The following is a 14,785-nucleotide window of genomic DNA, read 5'->3' on the forward strand; positions in this document are numbered from 1 at the left end:
AGACCCTCTGGGCAGATCGTTGTCATGAGTACAAAGAGGTAGGTGTTGGCAGCATGCGGATACGTTTTGAGGCTTCCCTGGATCCTCAGTAAGCAAGCCCCAGAAGATCGATCAGACTCCCCATTTTGCACGGCTTAGGAGGGCTGACTACTGCTCCCGGTCACTATGGAGCCTCATGAGCGCTCTTACACACTGAGCAGGGTCCCTTGAGACCCTGGCGCCTGGATGAGGGAGAGGACGAAGCAAGGGACGGGTACAGAGGAACTCTGAGATCCTCTCTCCCCCGATGGATCCTTTCTAGAGAACATCACAGAAGTAAAATCGTGAGAAAGTGGGCTGAGGCCTGGGTTCGGATCCCAGCTTTCCTATCGACTTGCCGGGAAATCTGTGCGACGTCTTCAGGGGAGCCGGTTAGAGTCTTCAAAAACAAAACAACTCGCCCAGCACTTTTGCATCTGTTACCTCCGCTTTAGCAGGTACTGCCATTCCCATTTGCATTTCCCATTCCCGGGTTGCGCTGGCTCTGCCTTCGGGGCCCTTGCCCTCCTCCTCCCGGCGCCGCAAGGTCCGGCCGAGTCCCCGCAGCCGGCGTGCAAGGCTCCGGCCGCTGTCAAAACCTCAGCCCGGGCGCGCGCCGCCCCGCCCAGGCCCCCAGGCGAGCGGCACGCCCTCTCGCCGCCATTGGCCTAGTCCGGCAGCCCCCGAGAGTCGCGGCCCGAGCGGTTGTGGGCAGCGGCGGGCCGCCCCGCCCCCGGAGTGTCGCCCCGTAGGACGCGGCGGCCGTGGCGGTGGCGGCGGCGGCGGCTGCGGGGGCTGCGGCGCCAGAGGAGGCGCACCGTGCTGTGCGCCCCGCGAGCCGCTGCGCCCGCGGCGAGGTGAGAAGGGGCGCGGCCCGCGCCGGGGACCCAGCGGCGTCCAAATCGGCGAGCTCAGGGATGGCGCGGGGCGCGCCGAGGGGCGAGGCGAGTTTGGGGGCCCGGAGGCCTCGCTCTCGCGGGAATGATGCTGGAGATGATGCCGAGGCTCGGGCGTGAGCCTCGCGGCTGCCGGCGCTCTGCAGTGAATGGAAGCCGGTGAATGGGAGTGTGTGGCATGGCTGGTCTCCGAGCGCGCATCGACCCGGCGCGAGTGTGCGTGGGAGCCGGCGTGCGTGGGCGACGTTGGTTGTGCGTGCTCCCGCGCGCCGGGGATTCAGGGATGTGTGTCTCTCGGGTGCGCTTTGTGGGCTCGCGCAGTGGGGTGCGCGCTCATCTTCAGCCTGGCCTCGGGCGAGTGGCGGGGCTCGCGTGCAGTGTCTGGGCTCTGCTCAGCCTGCCCCGGAGCACCTGGAGGTGCGCAGCCAGGGACTCATCTGAGCCCACTCCCTCTCTCCCAGAACCCTGCTCAGCGAGCCCCGACTGCTGCCCTCTCCCTGTCCCTTTAGGGAACTCGGGACAGGAACTCCCATCGCACCCCAGGCCGTAGTTTCGCCATTCGTCCGAAGAGGGCTAACCCTGGGTGGAAGCGGATTAGGATGGGAGGGCGCGGTGGGCTTCCCCGGAACGTGCGGGGGCCAGGGCGACGGCAGCGAGAGGGGGACGACCACAGTGCGCGAGGTCAGGTGGCTCAGGGAGAGGGGTTGGTGTGGCGACGCTGACAAATCTTAGCGATCAAGACTAAGTAGAACGTGACTGTCCAGACTATGGTCCCGGGGCGGAGGGCTCAGCTTCCCGCACTCTAAAGCCTGGTGCTTTCTCCCCTCTGCAGGAGCCTGGCGCGACCCCCAGCCGTGCGCCCCGCCCCGGCGCCATGCATTGCGAGGTGGCCGAGGCACTTTCGGACAAGAGGCCAAAGGAGGCCCCTGGTGCGCCCGGCGGCCCGGGCCGCGGGCCCGCCGGCCTGGGAGCGCACATGGCCTTCAGGATTGCCGTGAGTGGCGGCGGCTGCGGGGACGGGAACCCTCGAGAGCTGCTGCCTCGGCTGCCCGTGCCACCACCACGCGCCCACGACCTCCTCCGGCCCCGGAGTCCTCGCGACTATGGCGTGTCGTCCAAGGCCGGCGGCAGCAAGGGTGAGTCCGACAGCACTAACGTGCTGGCCGCGGGGCGTGCAGAGGTCCGTCTGGGCTGCGGGCGCCGGCGCCGCTGCCACACCGTCTCTTTAGGGATTCTCTGGAGGACTTCGTGGAACTTTTTCTTAAGAGTTCCTCCGAATTTCTGCAGTTGCTTGGGACTCGCCTGTCAGTCTGAGCCTATGCCTGGAAGCATCCAATTTAAACCAAATAAGCATGTTTTGGAAGGAAATGTGTATATAGAAAGCTTACTTTACATAATTTTGCTTCTGTATGTTTCTGATAAAAAGTCATGTGAAACGTCAAAGTTTTATTGTACAGTTAGTGTATCAACTTCTGTGTCTAGTAACTGTTTCTAAGCAGCTGAAGGCCTACTTTGAACTATCCCAATTTCTGAGAGGGGGGGGGGAGGAAGAAAGAAAGAAAGAAAACAAAACAGAGGACTTTGGTAGGATCTCTCCCTTAGGAAACTCAGTTTCCCCATCCGTCAAGTTAGGAATTTATTATGCCAGATGATTTCATGACTCCTGACAGGCGTTTTTCTGAGTCTGTAATCCAGTCTGGGCCAGATGTTGACTCAGAAGTGGCTTTTCTGTTTTTGGCGAAGCCAAGGCAAGTCCAGAACCCGCTATGGGCAAATTCAGGGACAGGTGCTGGTATTCTCCTGAACATACTCAGCCAATCATAGTTAATTATTACCGGCCTGTTATGTATAGGTTTCATGTTAACAGATCATTAACCAGACATTAGAGAGACTGTTAAGGGATGTGCCATTCTGCTTTTTGATTTCCCATTAGCCGAACCAGCAGCTTTTGGGTTTGAGCATGTCAGCTCCAGGACCCCTTGATTCTCTTCCCAGGTGGTTTACAAGGAAGTCAAAGCCAGTGTTTTAGACTTGTAGACCCTCTTAGCATCAGTGCAGCACCTTAGGCCAGCTTGCTTCCAGTTCTCAGCCTGGTTAGAAGAAATGAATGTGCAGAGAGTCCTCTCTGACTTTGAGGGGAGAGGGCCTTCTTGTCTTCAGTCTCTTTTCCAAGGAGAGTAATTTTTTGTAGGAGAATGAATATGGGAAAATGCTTATAGAATATTTTTTCTGGGATGCATATTTAAGGACTTTTACCAGAAAAAAAAAATGTGTGTGTGTGTGGGGGGGGGGGGTGTTCAGTAATGCTTGCTAAAGAGAGCTCCCTGGCCTGCTGGGTTCCAGCAGAGGTCCTTTCTTACACTTATGCCCATCATCTGCAGATCAAGTCCCGCACAGCCCTGCTTACTGCTGTCCCTCACACAACCATGGTTTGTCGCTGACTGGAAGCATTTCACTCGATACTGTGCATATTGCTTCCATCCTTCCTAACCACGATTCTGTGTTACCCACAACACATCACCCCTGTATAAAAGATTGTAAAGTCAGGGTTACATTTGGAAAGGCCAGGGAAGGTAATCGATGGGAGAAACCGATCCTTTGGACCTAACTAACACTGGTCTTTCTGGTTACAGTCTCCCAGTCGCTTCTAAATTGCTTTTCTTCACAGCTGTGGGGCTGTTGGGGTGGAGTCGATATCACCCATTTGAAAGGTGAGAATACTGAGGCCTGAAGGTAGGGTAGCCTCTGCAGCTCTGGGATAACTCAGGTTAGAGAGAAGAAAGTCTGCGTGTTCTTCAGAGTCAAACCCGGTAGTCTGAGAGAAGAACAACTTCCCCCCTGTCTTCTCCGGGTGCCCTCTTAGGAACATCACTGAGCAAACGACACCTTCTTCCGAGGCCCCTCCCGACCAAACAGTCCCCCCAACCGTACAACCCTTTGAATGTATGCTGTCCAGCCCCGTCCACTCAGGCTTATTAGAAACAGACTAGCAGAGATACCGACTGAAGCATATTTATTGGCTGTGCTGGAAATGCTAAGACATCCAGCCTCAATGGGTGGGATGACGGAAAAGTTAGCTCACTCCTCTGAGCCTCTGGTCTCCTCCTAGAGATTGACTTAGACAAGACCATTTTAGGGCTGAGATAGTAATATGTTTGATGTTCTCAGCCTCTGGATTTTCATTTGCATGGAGATGATAATGTCCATTGCAGGGTCAATAACACAGGGCAGGAAGGATGCTATGGAACTACTGAAAAGGTAGGTCACTTTTATTAATACTTGTAGGGCACCATGCTAGGGGCAGTGATCCTGGAGGTAAGGGCGGCAGATTGAGGCGTGAAAAAGCTTTGATTTTTAAATGTTCAATGTGAAGGGCACTAATGCTGGTGCACTGGCCAGGAGAGGCCAAGGGGTACTGTGTCTTGGGTTGTTCTTGGCCTCTCCTTCCCATGAATCGAGAGAAGATTACAACACTTGGTGTGGGGTCAGGGTTCAAATGATGTGCCTGTTGCCTTGGACAGACCTTAAGCACACGAAGGGATTGAGCTAATGAATATTTCCAGGTCTGGACCGGGAGGGACTAGGCATGGGGTGACATCATGGACTAACGTCATCATCGTTTGTGATAAGAATCACTGTCTGTTTATGGCCAAGTCTCATTTATCCAGATTCCAAAGAGCTGAGAAGGCCAAATTGCCAAATCTAGCATTTTTTAAATTATTATTAAACACCTGACATTCTTTTGTAAGTCTTGGAAAGAAGGAAAACAGCGGAGCTCTCCCTGGAGGATAGCTTTGTGGCTGATGATGCCTAGTCTGTACACAGGCCTTCAGTATTCAGAATATATCCACACACTTCCCATCATCTGTCTTTGCCTACCTTGTGGGCTTTTCTGAGGGAACAGATCTGCGGGGTGCTTGTATTGGATGGGGCACACACTGGCTCTCAGGAAACGGACTCCGTTTTTATGGATGAATGCATGGAGGTTCTTGGATGTCCTCAAAGCGACTGGCAGTTCCTGAGGCCTCTAGCTCCAGGTCTTTATGGTTCTGAAACTTGTACCATCTCCATGTGTACACTTGAGTTTAGAGCTGGCATTCATAAGTAGGGCCTTCCAAACATCGCCGGAGAATTTAACTGCATTTGTTTTTGGTATGTCTCCTGTCTTAAATGTTTGGAAATTAGTAATCGTCTCTATACCATGTCTTGAAGACTTTGTAGTTTACCAGATGATTCCATCTGTCCAAACCGGATAGTGATGGTACTGTTTGATTTGCAGCGACGAAGTGGGCCTGGGCCCTTTTTACCAACTACCGTACACAGCGAGCAAAAAGGGAGACTGACATCACCACAAATGTGAACTCTGTCATTAGTAAAAACAGTCCCCAGAGCAAGGCCGTGAATTCCCCCAAAGCAGTCAGTCCTGTAGCTTAAAAACAAAAACAAAACAAAACAAACAAACAAAACAACAACAACAAAGAGCAGTTATTGGCTGTGTGCGGGGGCGTCAGGCTGCTGGTGTGGAGCTGGCGTGATGGTTTCAGTGTGCTATCTGGTGAGTTTTTTTCAGCAGATCAGGAAGCTACTGCCATGTTCCGAGGAGGTCAGGAAAGGCTAGCACATCTGTAATAGAAAGGTGTAAGTTATTTTTAAAGCATTTCCCCCTCTGGCTCTGGTGGCCAATTTGCTTTGCATTTCATCCATTTTAAAGTGCTGGTCCTGGGATCCGGAAATAATCAGATCCAAATTTTTTCAGTGCTTGAGGTTTCAAATAAGGGGGAGAAAAACCTGCTGGCCAAATGTCAGGCTCAGTGAGACAAAGAGAAACAAGTGTGTGTGTGTGGGGTGGGGCGGGGTGGTACACAAACTAGATAGGAACATGTTGCGTCTACAGTCGCAAGAGTTATGTATCTGACAAATCTTTTATAGACCTATAGCGGAAATATAATTACCGAAGATTCCCTTCAAATTTTGTGCAGCTAGAATTCCTCTCCCTTCTCTGCCTTCTAACCTTTCTAGAAGCTGTTAAGACTTGGCTGGCAGAACGAAAAGGAGCCATCACTTAGTGGGGGCCGTGTTTCCCTGCAGTTTACCTGTAGTGCGCTTAGCTGACCCCAGGTCTCAGGACCCTCTTGGCTGTGTAATCTGATAGGGTGTATTGCTCTGTCGTCCTGGTCGTCGTCGTGAATTTTCTATGTTGTGGTTTTTCTCCACACTTTTGAAAAAGAAAACTGTCCCGTCTTAGTTACTCATCTCCCTGCATTTCATTTGCACGAGAGCGAATTTGTAAGTTATTTGTAAATAAGCACACTTATTTGTAAAGTGCGTCAAAATCCCACTGCAGGCATAGGTACAGGAATCATTTAAAAGCTATATTCTTATGTTCTTTGCTCTGAAGGTTGCATAATTATCATTTTCTTTGGTTTTATTTCATGGAGATTAGCCAGCATCCTAGAGGAGAGGAGAAACTTAAGTTTGGAATAGGGGTTTCAGTCCTTTTTTGGATAGGATTAGAAAGAAAAAAAATACCCAACAAACAATAAACTTTATTTAGAAGTCGACCATCACTAACTGTGTGTGGCTTTTACTTTAAGAAGAGAATTTCCTTGGAAATTTTGAAACTGATACAGGGGTACCATGCATGTGTGTGCGAGTACACACACACACACACACACACATCAAAAGTTAAATGATCACCCGTGGTTTGCTAATATTCTTTTTTCCCCAGACTAGATTTTAGTTGCAATTAGTTTGGGCCTAAAGAGTCATGCTGTGTCTTTAGGTAGGGGCTAGTTAATTCTTGTGTGTAAAGAGCACAAAATGTTCAGTTCAAGGGCGAGAAGAAATCAAACAGACTTCAGTGGGCTTTGAAAAGTTTGGCTGAATAATACAGAAAGCACAAGCTGTAATTCTAGGCCGGGAAGAAACAAAAACCCAACCCCGGACTTGTGAAGTATCTGTTGTCTTCCCAGGGCTCATGATTCTAGCTGTTGAAAATGGATTGCTTGTTTATCAACCGCTGCTGCCCAAATTAATAGTTTACAATAAAAAAAAAGTCTTCAGCATTGGAAGCAAAGTCCGGCCACTGACAGCTGAGTTACTGAGTAAGGAAGGCAGAGGAGGAGGGGGACTGTTTTGTGGCTGCTTGGGTCTCCCGAAGCCTTATTTATAAGAAACCGAAAGAACACAGGCTGCTGTGCTGGGGTGGGCGTGGAGAGAGCGCAGCCCTAACCCAGGGGTCTCGTAGTTTCCAGTCGCTGGATGCATCTGTTTTCTTCTTTCCTGCCCCCCCCCCCCCAAACTCTAAAGCGTTGTTCCTTCAGAAGGTTCCGGCAGAGCGGGAGGATTGTGTTAGCATTATGAGCTGTGTTTTGAAACTCCGCGTTTTGAGTCAGATACATGGAGAGGAGTCTTCAGCCTGTGAACTGAAGGATGTATTTCCTGTAGGGCCTGAATTTATTTGACGATTGTGGTTGAACAGCCTGGAGCATACACATGTACCCTAGTACAACTTTGATGCAGGGGACTAGGCCTTTTGCTTTGAACCTTGATTTCCCCTCTCCAAAGTGGGAACAGTTTGGATGGATGATCCATATCCCTTTTGTGCTCTGAACCCCAGGACCCTATATTTCCTAAGCTGAGAGAGTTAGGAGAGCCCTGGGCATTGAAAGAGACTATATATAATCTCTAGGCCAGGCTAGGGCTTTTGACTGTGCCTTCTAAATCCTGACTGCTGAAGGTGAATACAGAAGGGAAGGAAAAGGGAGGCACACCAACCTTTATTGAGCACCTACTGTGTGCCAGCCCAGACATGGCACAGCTGTGAGTACATTTACTCGTGACTGGTGTCCCTGTGTGGAAAGCAAAGAGGCATTCTCTGAATTCTGCAGATGAGGATCGAGCTAGGAAGTACCTTGTCCAAGGTTGGGCCGGCGGGAAGTAGAGAGCCTAGCATTTGAACCATGTTGTCTGAAAGCAAGGCCAGTATTCCCCCTAAAGCACAGACTCTTGTGGGACAGCTTTTATAAAACTTGTGTGTCTTATAGTTGGCTGAGCCCCCCGGGGTCTCCCTTACTGAGTTCTCAGCTAGCAGGCCAAAGTGAGGTTTGGGGAGCACTGTTTGGTTCTGCATTGCTTACTCACTCTCCGCCCCCACCCCGGAGATGGGTTCCCAGTGTGATTTGTGTCCTCAGGAAGGACACAAATCTTGTGTCTTGTGAGGTCTTGTGAGGACTCTCAGGCTGGCCATGGAGACTCCCTTCTCTGAAGCAGGGGCAGGTCCCCGCCCCTCCCTCCCCACCCAGGGTCATTGCAGGTTATAGCCCCTGGCTGGCTAAGCCGTCTTGTGGTGTGGAAGGATTCTTTGCAGAGGCCGGTGGCTCAGGGGATCCATGAAGCAGTCATTTTATCTGTAGCACCTGGTAAGGTAAAGGTGGGCTTGCCAGTGTGGGCACGCCAGGGGCCTGACTGACCTTGAGAACTGGATTTAGAAATGGATCCTTGGTGTCAAGTGATGAGCTGGTCAGATGAAGCCCAGAGGTCTTCTAGGCTGAGCCTGGCCTTGTACCGTATGTTCATGAGACGCCTGTACTTGTGAACTCTGAAGGATTCCCACTAATTCAGGGACAGAACTGAGGAGCCTTCCTGGTCCCTGTGTGAAGCGGCAGCAGGGATGTGGTTCAAGCTCTTCCTATCTGTGTCCTGTTAGCCGCCCACCACCTTATGTTTTCAGACGCAGTTGGTTTAGTTTTTTAAATTGCTGGAAGAATAGAGCCCTAGAAAGAAACCAAGAAGGGCCGCGAGCCGGACTTGGGAAAGACAGATCCCATTTGCTGTTCTAAGCTCTCGGGAGGGCTGGGGATAAGGTTTACTTTGGAAAGCTGTTGGACCATCTGAATTACTTCTCTGAGCGCTGGGTATTTAATACCTAGTAGAAGTTTGTATAAGAGCTGATGATGTATTTTGCCGACTTTCCAACCCTGTAAATAAATTACACGTGCCAGCAGAGGCTGCCAGGATCCACTGTGTCAATTGAAGCTTAATTTTTATCCCAAACCACTTAATACTTTTGTCCTAGTGAGCACAGTAAACTAGACAGCGGTAGCCCTCCCCCAGATGAAGGAGACCAGCACCCGGCCAGGCCTCTGTGCAGTCCAGATTTTGCCGCAGCTTTCGGTGATTAGGTGGTGTTGTCTATGTGCTCCTCAAGGCAGACAATGATAATATGATTTTAAGTGAATTATAAAATGAAACTGGGCGGCTTCTGCTCCCAAAGCCTGGCTCACCTCCCTCCTCTAGAGGAAAAGGCTGATATTGTGTCTTTTTATTTTAATACTGCGGTGCATTATGAGTGCAAAGCCCAGGTAATATCATTGGCATTTCCAGTGCGAAACAAAATAGGGTTCTAATTTGGACATACTATTAAATATTTCATGCTTCAACCAAACTCAATTCTTTTTTTCCCTATAATAAGTTTAAATATTAATTCTCTGGAATGTCAGATGCCTAAAGCGAGGCATTTAGTGATCCGCAGTTTCAAGTGTCTCGAGGAAGGTTTATGAAACAGGATATTTCTCTGGGAGGGATGAGTAGTGTGTTTCAGAGATATCTGAGTTCAAGGCAGCGTCTTCTGATTTACTTTTTAAAGGGAAAAGGTCATAAAATAAGTCGCTTTATGTGCTGAAGGATTAAGTGGCTTAGGCTGAAACAGCACAGACTTTACTGACTCCCCCGTTCTATTTTAACAATGCTTTTTGGGGGAGGGGGCGGGTCATTTTCCCGCCTGCTTGTCTCCTTCTCTCTGGCCCCCCCTCAGCCAGATGGCTTTAATTCCGACCAAATCCCACACTGAGGCCAAATGATTGATCAAACAGTCATTTGTACTTACGTAGCGCTTTGTGAGAATATGTCCGCACTGGAGCTTCTCGTGGGGCCTTCGGAGGGGATGATTTGAGGCAGACTGGAGCACTCGGAGGGGTGGGAGCCTGGGGATGGATGGAAAGCCGACATCCTGGACTGTGAATCGTGTCTTCTTGTTTAAGACCTTTCTAACATGGCCAGGCCTAGGCAGCAAGGGTATCCAGGTCTTCTAGACACAAGAGCATGCTTGCAGTTAGACGGTCAGTGTCTGCTGCTGGAGCTGCTGCCTCGTGAGGTCTAGGTGGATCCTAATCTTAAGCGCTCTTTTAAAGTCGGTTAGTGTTTTCCAAGCAGAGCAACATAGGCATATGTCCGGGCAGACACAGATTTGTCCTGCAGACGTCTTCATAGGTGCTTTAACAATCTTGAAAACAGGACCCTCGATGGCTGGCTCCACTGTTGGCTCTTGCTAGTTCATGGCAGTACAGACTTCTCGTTGTGAACCCCTAAGTGGGGTTTTTCTCTGCCCTTCTTTCCTTATAAACCACAGACTTCTTTTATTCACCATTGTACATCCTTACATCATCTTGGGGAACAAGGGAGAAAACAGAGTGCTAAGATACTTGCTGTTGTGCCCTTGTGCCCAGCACGGGGGCTGACCTGAGGTGTCTGTGAAGCATCTGAAGTATTGGTTGAGGATGTGGGTATGGAACATGGTATGGAACAGGCCACCAGTTCACATTGTGGCTTGGTGGTCTCAACGTGCTTATCCATAAAATGGGGATAATAATAGTTAAAATTTCAGCAGGCCGTGGTGAAGGATGATGGGTTAACACAGTATCAGTGCATAAAACAGACAGGCTCCTAATGAAAGCTCATTAATAATTACAGTAGTTGGCATTGTGGTTCCTGCAGAAAATGGCATGGGGACCTCTGGGAACAGCTTCGCCTCCTTCCTTTCTGCCATGCTGACCCTACTTAATCTTTCCTGCCAGCTGAAGAACCGCCTCATCCGAGGAGCCTCTCACCCCCAGTCCTCTTTCTGCCTAGACCTGTTCACACTCTGTAGCAGTTATTGCTTAGGTCATTTGAGGACAGGGGTGGAGTCTCACTGTCCCTGTGTCCCAGATGCCAAGCACAGACCTAACTAACTCAAGGTGGGTGACTAAGAAATTGGGAAATGGTGACCCAGTTGCTGCCCTCAGGGAGCCTTGGGCTGTGAAGGAGAGTGTTCAGTGGTCTTGTTTTCTTTCTCTAAGGATGGATGTACAAAGGTTTCTGTGAGAAAGAGTGATTTTTATTATTGATTATGTGTATGTGCATGTGAGTGCAGTGCTTGAGGAGGCCAGAAGAGGGCACCAGATCCCTTGGAGCTGGAGTTACAGGAGGCTGTGAGCTGCTATGTGGGTTCTGGGAGCTGAACTTGGGTCCTGTGGAAGAGCAGCCAGTGCTCTTAATCATGGAGTCATCTCTGCAGGCCCCAGCAAATGCCCTCTGCATGTTAGTGCTCCAGTGAGGTGCTGAGTGATCTTAGGCAGCCTTGTCTTTCCAGTGCCACCTTGGGGTCTTCACTGTGAGCTCTGTCTTAACCTGTTGGGTGACCTTGGCAAATCTTCCCGCTCTTCTGGGCTGCCCTTTCCCTTCCTTGTTGGGAATCGCTGACTTCAGGGGTGGCAGTCTTTTGTGGTTGGAAGTCTCTAGAGTGGCCAGGCTGCAGGCCAGGTAGAGGACACTCTGTACCAGGAACTCATTGGTCAGCTAGTCTTGTTGAATCCGTGAGAGAGCCTGTCTCAGAAAATAAGGTGGATAACAGTAGAGGAAGAAACCTGACATGGATCTCTGGCCTCTACGCATAAGCATATGGGTTCCCATCCACATAAGCATGAATGTGTACATGCACATATGCGCGCGTGCGTGGACACACACACACACACACACACACACACACACACACACAAGCGTATGTGCACATGAGCAGATAATTAGTGGTTGCTACACATTTGACCCCGATTTCCCTAAGATGAAGAATTTCAGGTTAGATATTGGACCCGAGACCTGGAATAGATGTTGGTGGCTCTCAGACACTGCCAGGGTGGATGAAGATTGACGCCCCACACAAGACTTAGGGCCAGTGCAGGCAAGAATTAGGTAGAGCTCCTGGGATGGTGTTGGCTTTCTGACCCTTCTGTGTACCACTGTGGACTTCATGGCCACATAAGTTTGAGAGGGGTCATGTTACTTGGAGAAAGGTAGCCATGGGGCTTGGGAGTCAGAACTACACGTTATGCAGGTTCGTTGAACGCCGAGCTCCCGTCTTCCTCCTGTTAGGTGGAGGCCATTTCTGTTCCAAGGGTTGACCTGGAGTGAGATGCCAAGTCTGTCAACCTGTGGAGTAGGGACTAGCATGTAGCAGGTGCCTCTGTTGCAGAGCAGGTATAGACCTGGGTCCCTCTGAGGGGCAGACCCGGGTCTCGTGCCTAGGCTGGCCGATGGCTGCTGTCCCCTCCACACTGCGGTGTTCTACCTTCTCCGGTCTGTCTTTTTTGGTACAATCAAGAGTCTCATTATTGTTTGAATTCCAGCTGTGGAGGACACAGGTCTGGTTGGCCAGTCTCTTGGTTTTTACATTGGGATGGAGAATGGTCAGGGACAGCTGTCCTTCGTTGAGGTGGGTGTGGGTGGCATCAGCTCAACTTGACAACAGGTCTTGGGTCAGGCCAAGATGCACATGCAGCTGGGGGTGACTGGTGTCTCATAGGGAGGGGGCTTGATTGCCGGGTGGGTTCCAGAGGTGCAGACACTGCCCCCCCCCCCCCACCGTTTAATGGGCTAGGAATTGCTGTCTGGCTCCAGCATCCTGCTGAACTTTCTTAGATCTTCCTTTCAAGTTTAAGGTACTCCCATGCTCTGCTCCTCACAGCTCCGTGTGGCATGACTGTGGTATTGACAGGCTGGCGTTTGTTGATCCCTGCGGGGAGTAAGTCTCTCTGAAGCTATTCCATTTTCTCCATTTGCTTCTTGAGAGGTGGATGTCATGCTCCTCGTTTCACAGACAGGAAAATAGGCTCGAAGGGACAAGTGACCCAAAACAGTGGCATGGTGGCTGCAGATGGGCCTCCCCCCCCCTTACCTCCCCCTGGATGCCACTCCTTCTGTTTCATTCCTCATCTTCGAGACACTTCCCCCTTTCAGCCGGGGTTAACCTTGACCTCCTTCATCTCCTGACCACTCTGGTGCTTTTCTCCCAAGAAGAGGCAGTCTTGGAGAGCACCAGGTTTTCTTTCCAAGGGTGCTTCTGAGCAAGGGGGTCTGGGATGAGCGTGTCTCTGCCTCACTGGTGGAGGTGGTTCAGAGGATGGAATCCCACAGGACCCTGGCAGGGTGACCTTTTCCTTTCCAATGAAGGAGTGCTTCCTAAACAGATTTCTAAGCTTTACTATCCTTCAACACCTGCTGTTCAGGTATCAGGTCTAGCCTTGGACACTGTGGTGACTCACAGAGCTCACAGCCTGGCAGGTAGGTGGATGGTGAATGAGTAATCCCGTAATAGGATTCCTTGGCATACGGGATCCCAGCCCTCCTGTGTGCTCTTGCTCTCACCTTGGTTTCTTTCCTAAGTAGACTCCCGTCCTCTAGCTGGTGTCAGCTGATGACCTCAGCCTTGACGTGCTCAGTATGAAATGGACATATTTGCTGTCTCCCCTGACAGGGCTTGGGGGAAGGTCAATGAGGGTCAGGGTGGGAGAGCTTGGTAGACGAGGGAGGTTTGAGTTCAGAGGAAGCCCTCTGAAGACAAGCAGGAACTTGGATCTGCAGACTAGTTCTTTGCATGATGTTGGGGGTGGAGCCCACCTAGGACAGTCTGTCCTGGATGTGGGCTGCCTTGTCCAGGGTCCCTTCTTCTAACCTCTTCCCAGTTCTTGCTGTTTAAGTTCTTTTGGAGGCTTTGGTTGCTATGCACTGGGAATATAGAAGAGCTGTTTGCCAGGGAGCTAGCCTTTGATATTGGCCAAGCAGGTAGAGACCCTCCTCAGCCTACTCAGCAATTTCAGTATTCTAGAGCCATCATTTACTGGGCATTGCCAAGCACTCCATCACCCTTTTTAAAAAGTGGATCCTCTTGTTGAATATTGTGAGTACCCTCTGATGTACATTTATTCCTCCTTAAGAATAGCTACAGCAATTTGAATTAATTACATAGAGTTGATTCAGTCTTTAAATTGTTTTAACTACATTCCAAGCTCTCAGTGGGCACCAGGCTGGTGGTTACATGAAGGACAGTGCAACTTGGGAGTGTTTTCATGTTTGCAGACAGTTCTGCTGGACAGCACTAGGCTTTTGTTCTGGAACTTTCTCTCTTTATTGTCTACTTCCTGATGCCCTCTCATACTCGAGGCTGTGTGTCCTTGGCCTCTGCTTTGGGGGGACATTCCAGCCTTGCTCCTCTTGGGGACATGTATGTGAGTGCTAGGTTCTGTCTGCTCTGCTCCCAGGGTCCATGGAACCGTAGTGATGAGAGATCTGGCCAGGCTTCCTAGAGAGGTGGCGCCGAGTGGGCAGGCCCTGGAGGGAGGGAAGTGGTCCAGAGGGTGTGGTGGCCTCTGTAAGCCCATCCCAGCTGAGAACACGAAGACAGTGACCTGTGCAGCACTTAACAATGGTGGGATCAGGTTTTATCCTTGTTGTTTCCTGACTTCTAGCAAATTGCTTGGCCTTACTCCTAATCGTTATTTGGGAGGTGACTGGCCCTTTGAAGTTAACTTAATTTATTAATCCTCATTTTTCCGCTCATTTAAGTAATACAGAAAGTTTGGAAACTGTAGAAAGATGTCAAATAATTCTTGGCTTATAACCCCACTCCTTGCAGGGACTGTTGCTTACAGGATATTTGGTATATTTCTTTTCAGTTTTGTTCATGTCTAATATATTAGTTTATTTTTATATTACTGTGATATTATATATCCTGAATATAGCCTTAAACATTAACTGTAAAGTTAACATTCTAACATAAT

General features: G+C 50.2%; 1 protein-coding gene across 1 annotated transcript in view; it reads left to right on the forward strand.

Moving 5' to 3' along the window:
• Positions 1 to 780: 780 nt before the first annotated feature.
• The window catches only part of Glis1 (GLIS family zinc finger 1), a 191,598-nt gene continuing 177,593 nt past the window's right edge, over positions 781 to 14,785 (forward strand). The window contains exons 1-2 of the mRNA XM_036179906.1: positions 781 to 875; positions 1,747 to 2,050. Coding sequence (XP_036035799.1) covers positions 1,789 to 2,050 — 262 coding nt within the window. The 5' untranslated portion in view covers positions 781 to 875; positions 1,747 to 1,788. The remainder of the gene's footprint in view (positions 876 to 1,746; positions 2,051 to 14,785) is intronic.

This window comes from Onychomys torridus, chromosome 2 (genome assembly GCF_903995425.1).
Source record: "Onychomys torridus chromosome 2, mOncTor1.1, whole genome shotgun sequence".
Classification (NCBI taxonomy): Eukaryota; Metazoa; Chordata; class Mammalia; order Rodentia; family Cricetidae; genus Onychomys; species Onychomys torridus.